This window comes from Thermobia domestica, chromosome 9 (genome assembly GCF_964235325.1).
Source record: "Thermobia domestica chromosome 9, izTheDome1.hap1.1, whole genome shotgun sequence".
NCBI classification, from domain to species: Eukaryota; Metazoa; Arthropoda; class Insecta; order Zygentoma; family Lepismatidae; genus Thermobia; species Thermobia domestica.
The window spans coordinates 76,645,059-76,655,456 of NC_137462.1; the positions used below are offsets into that span (position 1 = coordinate 76,645,059).

The window sequence follows — 10,398 nt, forward strand, 5'->3', positions numbered from 1 at the left end:
CCACAAGCGTTGATGACCTACTTTGACTTTCAATCATACTCGCGCGCAAGTTTCTGACCTCTTGATTCACTATCTCGAACTTACTTTCTACTTCACCCTTAACATCGTCTATCATTGTTTGGGTATGATGAGCTATTTCACGGGTCGCAATACTAACATAATAAATCTCGCGAACATTTTGATCTAATTTCATGATTCTACTTTCGTGTTCTCCCACTTTTTCCTGCGCTCGCTCAGCTTTATCGTTTACTAAATTGACATCGGAACTTAAATCCTTAACTTTACTTCCAATCATTATAATACGTTCCTCAGTGTCCCTAACTTGATCTCCTAACTGATTAGCTTTAGCATTGACAAAACGTATTTTGTCTTCGTTATTTTTCACGGCAAGCTTAACCTCATCAACTTTTGTTTCTTGTACATTTAATTTCTCCTGAAACTGTGCTGACAGTTTCTCAAAGTTATCCGCACAAGTACGACTAACCCTGTCTATTTCACTTCTCATTTGTACTAACTCAGTCGACACTGTCTGAATTTGCCCATCCATCCTATGTTCTAACGTTTCTAATTTACCTGTAAGGTCGTAAGAGAATTTTTCTATCTGAGCTTGGGTTTCAGTTTTCGACTCGTTAATGACATCATTGAGCTGTCGCTTAGTATCATTTAACTACCATTAAGTGATTGTATTTGTTCTTTAGTGTCGTTAACAGCACCGTTAATTTTATTAATAGCTTCAAGCAAAGTTTGCAAACTCAAATTTTCACTTTCTGCCATGGTTACAAGTTACAAATATACAAACACAACAAACACCAATAATATCTTCAAGTTAGCGCATATAGCATATCATGAGAAATGAAACCTGTCGAATATTACACCTAGATCTTCTCCCAGATGCTACATCCGTTACGAATCAATTAATAAAAACGTGAATTATTATTATTTGATCCGTCCCTGGAGGGAAACGCCATTCTATTACGGTACAGCATAGCGCTGCCCGGCACCCACCATCCTTAACCGGCCACCGTGGAGAACTCCCTACTCTTCGCCCTCAAATAATATAGCTTTGCACTATTTTATTTGTGGGTTCAGAAAGTTCGTCCCCACGACAATCGTTCAAGGAAGGCGCAATACACCTCACCGTAACGGTCCAGATTCGGACGGAATCACCTGGGCGAAGACCTACGGCGTGATATGAAAAATAGATGAGAACATCACCCACTTTCATGGACCACTTACAAGCGACTTAACAACCATAATCTTACTTCGTCATGCGGTCTAGAAAAAGAGAAAAAGAACAAATCTAAACATTAGAGTGCCATTTATTCAATGGTTAAACATACCTGTAACATACTAATTAGTTTGATATTTTGCCCCAATTTCGTAGCAAGTTCATGAATACGTTTTGAGATCGTTCACAAAATAGTATAGTTCGTCGTGGCGCCTATTGCTGAAGTCACATTTTGGTAAACTCACTACGAATCCAAAGTAATCTTCTTGTTGAAATTGTCTTTTCTTCCAATTCCAAGAGTTTATGTAACAGTCGTTCCTGGCTGACTTAAAAACAACATTATGTTTCGGCTACTGTTGGAGAAAACAAGTTATTCAGACATTTTTGCTTTAGTCGATTATTATAAGTCCATTACCTTCAAGTGCAACCTGCGAAGTCCTTTGTTTCACTCGTAATCTCTATCACGCCCCCTTGTCGTTATAAAATATTACTTGGGGCTGATTTACTTTAATAACGACTTACGTAAAAAACATCAGAATATTCAGATTAACAATACTATTTTTACTGATTGTTTATGCATATTCGAAGATAACGACGGATTTTCCAAATCACATGACAATTTCTACTCTTTTAAATAACGTCTGGTAACAAGATCAAAATATGATCAGCAAAAGAAAATAGCTAAATCATGCTTCACACACACACTAACACACATTGAAATCCAACTATTACGCTTCAAAAACTCCATTCTTTCCTTTTCCTTTTCTTCTAGTCTGTCTTTTAGCACCACCAGGCGGCAGCACGATTAATGAAAAGCATACACCACTCAAAACGTACAAATTCAGATGAACGTCACATAATGCACTAACGCAGAATTTGCGTTTATACGAAAAATATTTTAAGCAAAATTTTGGTACAGTTACAACAACAGTAAATCTGTGTATTTCTCTACATTTAAAACACAAATAATAATAATAATAATATAATAATTGCAAAAATACCAAAAGCACCCTTTTTATGTTTTAACCATATCATGTATGTGCTAAGATGATTCCATTTAAAGTTTCAAAAGTTTCATAGTTGTAACTTACGAGCAATGACATAATTTGCAACAAAACTTAAAGCCGTATATTTCCTTACATGTAAAATACCAATAATAATAATAATAATAATAATAATAATAATAATAATAATAATAATAATAATAATAATAATAATAATAGTAGTAATAATAATAATAATAATAATAATAATAGTAATAATAATAATAATAATTACAAAATACCAAACACCCATTTTATTTTCAACCATATCATGTATGTGCTAAGATGATTCTATTTAAAAAGTTTCAAAAGTTTCATAGTTGTAACTTACGAGCAATGACACAATTTGTAACAAAACTTGTAACTGTATATTTCCTTACATAAAAAATAATAATTACAAAAATACAAAAAGCGCCCTTTTTATATTTTAACCATACCATGTATGTGTTAAGATGAATGTATATACAAAAAAAAATTCGGAAGTTTTATAGTTGTAACTTTTGAGCAACGGCACAATTTGTAAAAGAAAATCTAAAATATGCTTTGTATGCCTAATATTGTTTGACAGTGTAACTTTTTGCAAGATTGCTTAAGACCTACTGAAAAAGTGAAAATTAAGCTTTCATTTGACACCTGGATGAACCCAATAACTTGAAAAATAAAGAAGTTATGGTCATTTTAGTTCCATAATGCTGAGTGCCGGAGAGTGAAATTGAAGCAAAATTTACATTTTACAAAAATTTCTGCCCGGCCCATTTCTCATTCAAAAAATCGAAAAGAAATAATTTAGCATAATTTCATTGGTATTTATGTATGAAAAAATTTTGAAGAGAATCTGAGACATTGAAGCATGGTCATATTTTAAAATTAGATGACTTGACATGGAATGACCCATGTACAGGATTCGGCAAAAAGACCTCCCATATTTCAAAAGGCAGTTACAAACAAAGACGCAGACAAATACTTTTATTTGTGAACAACAAATACTATGTCATTTTACACTACTGGTTTTAAAAATTATGTCCAGTAAGTGGTCTTCTCCATTGTTGACACATTGACGAAGCCTTTCCTGGAAGTTGTCACACGCGCCATATTTTTTGGCGTTGTTATGATCTGAGGTATGTTACCAGGCGATTTTTTCTCAGTGCAGAACCTGTTGCTCTAAAGTTTGATATTCAAACATGAATAGCTTTTCTGTCCGTATTAGAATCATGTCGGACTGAGTAGTGTTTAAATAGTACGGTAGTATAGATTTAGAGCTTTTTTACTTTGTAGTCAATTACTTGTGCCTGTCAGTATAAAATTTCTTTAAGGATGAGGTTATTTAATAGAGTGATTTCTCCCTTATATTAACAACAAGCAAGGTTTTGTTTCTCATAATTACAAGATAAAAATACAAAGTAAATTTATTATTACTGGGGAGACCATGCGCTCAGCTTGGAGCCTAAATGACAGCCTTTTACATACAAAATGAAAAATACAACTTACAGAGTTATTATTAAGTGTCCACCCATGTTGTCCAGCTCGACGTTGGATTCCGACTGTATTAGTTGATTTCTTTCTCACTTTTGGATCCCTCTTACCTTTTTTTATATGCAAGAATTTCCTTCATTTAGACCCTGAGGTTCTCCGTAACAATTTTGTTTGCTCTCCTAATTCCTTTTTATGCTACGTGACTGCCGGAAAACCTCATTAGTCCACGATAAGTGTAATCGTTTTTCCCAATTACTTATTTTTTAAAAAGGAATCTTTTTCATCTAATTAATACGCATATTTTTCTTACATATAATACATAGTTGCTAGTTCTAAACAATATTGGTTATTTGAATATTTTTTCCCTCTTAAGTCTTATAATTTCATTACAGTAGTAATCATAGAACCACAATTACGAATATACTCCTCCACAACAAATGCACGATGCTCACCGCGACCACGCCATTGCAACTACTGAAAATGGCACATATATCGATATTGATCGATACCGCCTCCGCCGATACCGTATTCCCACCACAACTCACATAGAGCGCCCTTTCCAAATAGTGAGGCCTTGTTGCCGGTTCCTGTACTACAGTATTAGATTTACAGAGGTGATGAAGATTGTACCCATTTCAACTCAATGATCCGATTGTTCTCAAGACCTTTCGTACAGTGCATGGAGTTATGACGTCACAAACTATGCACCCAAATTTTTGGTTTACAAGGAAAGGTTTCGAAACAGATATTATTTCATTTGATAGCATTTTGTAGATATCATGTGGCTCATATTTTCATTTTTGATATTCTTCATTGTATTCAAGTTGTCCACTAAAATTCAGAAAAATGGAGGTAAGCCTAGTAAAGAATCTTAAATCTTATAGATTGTGGTATGAAATTTGTTGCCTTTTTGCAAATTAGCGTGTGACTGAAGTAAAATAAATTTGTTCATCAAGTGTCAGTAAATTTAGATTAGCAAAATAAGCATCAAATTCCAAAGTTTCTAAAACAAAGGATGATTCTATTGTAAATGGATCTTTGATATTCCTATTAATGTCACAGGTTCGTCAAAACTTAGTTGTGTTTCTGACAACTTAAATATGAAAGAAACAAATAAAGCTGAAGCAATTATTCATCCATCAAAAATTTATGTGTGACATTTCATACTAAGATGTCTTCTATTGTAAACCAAAGAACATGTGAAAAGCGAAAACAATACTAATACATTGTCATTATTTTTATAAAAACAAAGTAAATCGATAAATTTGAGACAACAGATAAAAATGTAAGATAATTGTCAAGCCATTTGATGTGCTCGTAAATATGTCTTTTGTCTTGCAAGTAATAATGTAAGCGGAACATTAATTGAACCTTTGTTTATTCATGCTTATAATTAAACTGTCATTCAGTTTTTTGTAACGCGATTTCGGATGAAGTGTTATAACTATTCGTTTAGAAACAAACAGTGACAGATACAGTTGGAAAACGAAGCAGAATTGTATTGTGGTAGTCTATGTCAAGCTCTAAAACTCCTAACGTAATAACTGGATATATTGCTAGGTATTGTTTCGTCAAGATTTTCCTTTTCAAAAAACTTTGCCTTCATGGTTTAGAATCAGATGGTCGGACACATAATTTTCCGGGAATGCAAAGTACAAGGATGCAGTCATTTTGACAATTTATACCATTTTGTTCTGTTTTGTCATGTAGTATCACATCTCTCACAGGCACGAATGCATTTGGTGTGCGTGGTTTCGGGCTCAACTCCCTGTCAATATATATAATTTCCAGCCTTAATTCAATATCTTTAAGCAATTGAGAGGAACTTCGATTCAGAGGTAGCGAACTCTCTGCTCGATAATAGTTTGTTTTAAGCCATTCATGTATTGAATGCTTTCTAGGTAAGAAGAAGTTTGAAACATGTTATGGATGATATTTTTGTTCTTGGCTTGGTTTCAAAATTCGGATGAAACTTTGTATGGCAAACATGAAACAATTATGAACAATGTAAGCAGTTATTTAATAAAGTGTTCTACTTATATAGTAGAAACATATTTTAGTGGATCAACTGTACTAGTTATTTATGATAAATTACCAATCGACATTGGAACTATTTTTATTAGTAAGGACAATATAATAGTGTTGTTAGTATTGAACATAAGAGCTGCTAATAATTCAACTTTCAATCATCAGATGAAAACGCTTATATATAACGAAACCGCTAGTGTAAATTATATTTTATTTTTGGAGAATTCGTTAATCATACATGATATTATAAGCATAATTTCGACCATAAGGTATTGGAGACATCCATCAAGATGTGTGTTGGTGTTGCTTCAGTACAAAAGTGAAGATTTGAAAACAATATTCAGTCTTGCATTAGACCAAAACTTAGTGAATATGATTTTGCTTGTTGGTACATCAGATGAGAGACTGCTTTCTCCTGAAGGAAACAATTCCGTGTCGGTATACACTTATTTTCCTTTCTGTGAAAGCCACTGCAGATTCGAACTCCAAGAAGTTCTTTTAGATCGATGGAACAACAATGGCTTCACTGTGAATGAAGACTTGTTTCCGAATAAAATGCGGAATTTGCATAGATGTCCTATGCGAATAACAACTTTTCTTGCTTTTCCATACATTTTCGTAAGTGAAGATGAAAAGAAAGATTTTACTTTCGTAGGAACTGTTGGGAACTTACTGTTAACGTTTGCTGATAAGTTGAACTTCTCTCTAGAGCCAAACAATTTTCTCAATGCAACTGAATTTATGGGTAAAGTTTTCTGGAATGGATCTTTAACAGGAGATTTCATGGATTTGTTTACCGGGAAATATGATGCTGGATTCAAAGTAATGATACCAAGTGTGAACACAGTGTTATACTTCGACAATATTCTTTCGCATGAATTTCTTCATTATGTATGTATTATTCCAGAACCACAAGAATATCCTCATTGGATGAATATCTTATTTCCTTTGGAAACCATAACATGGTTTTGTGTTGGGATTTCATGTGCCATTGTAGTATTAAGTTTTAAGGTGATGTACTATGTGGCCTCTCCGGGAAATGTGTGTGTTTTCCAATCGTCAATCCTATATGTTTTGTCCATTTTATTAGGAATATCTGTGCCTAAGCCAGATGCACGTCTCTTTCTTAGACTTTTGTTCTTTGCTTGGGTGTATCCTTCTTTAATTATTAACACTGCTTACCAAGCAGCGTTGTTTGGTTTCATGACAAAACCAAAGACATATGGGTATTTGAGGAACATAGAAGATGTTATTGACTCTGGATTACCTTTCGGAGGTCATTTTGTTGTACCTCAGATATTTCAACACAGGGAAGACAGCGTTTCTAAAGCACTATATGAGAAATGGATTACTCAGGATAATCTGAATATTACTTTTAAAAGAATTATTACTAGTAGAGACTTTGTGATAATTACCTTGGATGAAACAGCAGACCTATTAGGTTTAACTTACCATGATGCCTATGGGACGCCATTATATCATAAGAGCTCAGAGTCCTTGTTCTATTCACCTATGGTATTTTACTTAAGACGTGGCTCACCTTTCACTGATCCACTTTCTGTTATCAATGATATTTCCTTCGAGTCAGGACTTCTCTTAAAATGGAAGGATGAAACTTCCTATCACTACCGGAAGCGCTATAAGATTATTTTAAAGTATAGTGACAGACATTCTAAGGTAGCATTTGGTCTTGATAACTTGATGGGAGCTTTTATGATAGCTGGAATTGGATATGCTTGTGGATTCCTTGCTTTTATCATTGAAATAACACAGCAACTCTTACGGAAATGAAACATTTGAAGCATTTTAATGTTGTTAATCTATTCATTTTAATGCTTACAGGCAGTGGCGGATCCAGGATATGATCAAGGGAGGGGCTAAACCATAATTTGCAGTTTTATCCAGTGTAAAGCAGAATTGAAGCCCATTTTATCCAGTGTAAACCTGAGCGTCAAGGGGGGGCTATAGCTCCTTACCCCCCTTGAATCCGCCCTTGCTTACAGGTGTTGTGTGCTATATACTGGTCAGTAACTTTAACACATTTAGGTTACTTGTAACACATTATGCATTTCAATCTGGAGTTTTAATGTGCAGGATGGCTAGAGATGTGGAATCATTGAGTAAACTGGTGATAATAGATACATTACACTGATGGAAACACGTATCGGTCATCTTTCCCAATAGACTTCTCCAAACGTCTAACTATATTTGTTTGAATAATCCAGAGAAATCTTTTAAGCGGTTATTTTTTACCTGACATGATCCAAGTCTCGACTTCTTCCAGCATTCAAGTAAGGTTTCAAAATTCTAAACGTAGAAAAGCTTATTGGATTAAGATCGAGTGATTATGGAGTCATCGGATTACCTTGTTATGTTATATAAACATATACTATGTAGTTCACTCCAAATTAATTATTGAGAGTGGAACTTTGTCAAGTAATCTAATTTCAGGCATTCTTTATTTTAATTTAGTTACAATGGCCCGTTATTCAAATAAATTGTCATCATGTATGTCAGCATTACGTAAGCTGCCGTGCAAAAATTGAGTTCGAAATCGATAAAAATAAGGAAAGATGATCAGTACAAACGTTGTGAACTATTCACTAAACTATTATGTCTTACTTATAACTGCAGTACTAAAGGTTTAAGATCTTATTTTCTTAATCAAACTTCAATTACCAACGTCAAATTCTTGCTAACTCAACGTGAACTCAATAGCGTAACGTAAAAATGTTGGCTCCCCGCAGGATTATCTTTTAGGCCCCCCTTTCCATGCCCATTAACTTCCCACTATATTATGTCTCTGTAGAAGACAATGGTTAATAAATCCATGGAATATAATAAAATTACAATTAAAATTAATACTCACCGAAAAAATGCAAAAATTATTTTGCCTTAACCTTCAAGTGCTAAGATGATTTTTTTAAACTGATGTTGCTAGAACGGATGAATTTTCACCCAGAGGATAATTTTCTTTTCTAAAGCAAATAATATTGTTCAGGGAAATAGATATTACGTATTCAGTTCACTTTTTGTAGCCTATAGTTTTTGGCATTTGCTTCGCGGTGGGTCCCCAAACCATGCGGGTCTACCCGCACTGCAGGCCTTGCGGACCCCTCAGTTACGCCAGTGCGTGCACTAATTTCGTGTTAGCTTTTAATTGCAGCTGATTCGTCTGTGATCATGAACCAGCGACTTACTTCGTCTTCAAATAGTATATTCTTAAAACGTATACTGTAAATATGTTAACATTGGTTCTTCCTATCGTGTTCGTGTACCACAACTCTGTCTTGGCCAAATAATTACCCCACAAAGAAATGCAATATCTAAACATTTTCAACGGAAGAAGTAATCTATATTCCTTTTCACTACCGTTTGGGACTTTACAAAATGGGCATGAGATACATATAGCCAGTAGCTGCTATAGATACTCTGATAGCTCCCTCGTGGATATGATTAGCGTATGTTTCTTTAACCCAGGATACCTTGGTTCGATTCCCGACGAAAGGTCATGTGGTTCGGATTCCACGTTGAGCTGTAGGTCCACACCTCATATAGCCTAAATGCTGACAAGAGAGCTAAATTCTAATCCAACCAAACAAGCTATAGAGACTCTGAGGTCCCTCAGAAAATCTGGAAATATCCTCGACAGTGTTTACTTGTGTATTGTATTGAGTATATCACTCTTTTAAAGTTCATTTTGATGCATTATACACAGTGATGATATTCGACGGATTGCGCCACTGTAAATGAATAATCAACTATCATCTTTCGTTTCACACTAAAATTGAACAGGCCAGAGTATGTCCTATACCTTGTTTGCCTCTTTAATTCTTTCATAGTTTATAGCCTGTGATATATTTTTCGAATGATACAAAAGTTATAAATTCTAATCTTCTTCCTTAGAACATAGATTAAAGCTAAACCACCAGTCATCTTCGAACTAGATATTACATAGAAATATATTGCAGGTGTAAGCGTGTTGTAAACCAAAATAAATACTTCACAAAATAAGTACTTATTTTGTACAGACATACAAACTACATATAAAATACAATTTAGAAAAAAGAAACTTGCATGTCTTCCAGATTGTGGAAAACATTCGTCCTTCATTGATGTTAGCAGATCTTTAGTGTAAGTACACACTGCATTAACAGCCTAGTTAATCAACCATCTTATTATTTACTTCCTTATGGCTCAAATCAATGTTTAATGGATTTAACCCATGCAGTCTTGCCTTAAAGAGCAGTTAGTTTTATTTTTTATTTTTTTATTTCTTTTTATTTTATTTATTTATTTATTCAGGTTTTTTTTTTTTCGAAACTACTAAGTCCAAGCTTCAATTTTGTTGATGCATAACTCGGCAATCGAAGTATCCTAAGAAGCCGATTCTACCAGTAAGATACGAGATAATTTGGTCAAGAGGTTGTGAAAAACACCACCATAACCACCATGTTTGATATGATTGATGACATTGTAATTATTAATTTTGTGAGAACTTTTATAATTACCCCACGTCTGTTGAATTATAATGACATCTGGGGAGAATACCTTTATTAAATTGTAACATTAAAGAAGTTTTCCATAAATGTTCTTACAGTTTCATTAAAGAATTATGAATAACTC

The 10,398-nt window shown here is 34.0% G+C and overlaps 1 protein-coding gene across 1 annotated transcript; it reads left to right on the forward strand.

The window, feature by feature from the left end:
* The first annotated feature begins 6,144 nt into the window (after nucleotides 1-6,144).
* Nucleotides 6,145-7,563, forward strand: LOC145660896 (uncharacterized). The gene has a single exon (XM_081726328.1). It carries the CDS (start codon nucleotides 6,145-6,147, stop codon nucleotides 7,561-7,563), a length of 1,419 nt encoding a protein of 472 aa, XP_081582454.1.
* Nucleotides 7,564-10,398: the final 2,835 nt, after the last annotated feature.

Excerpts from the sequence above, each read along its gene's own strand:
- LOC145660896 (XM_081726328.1), top strand. The coding sequence starts at position 6,145 with ATGATTTTGCTTGTTGGTACATCAGATGAGAGACTGCTTTCTCCTGAA.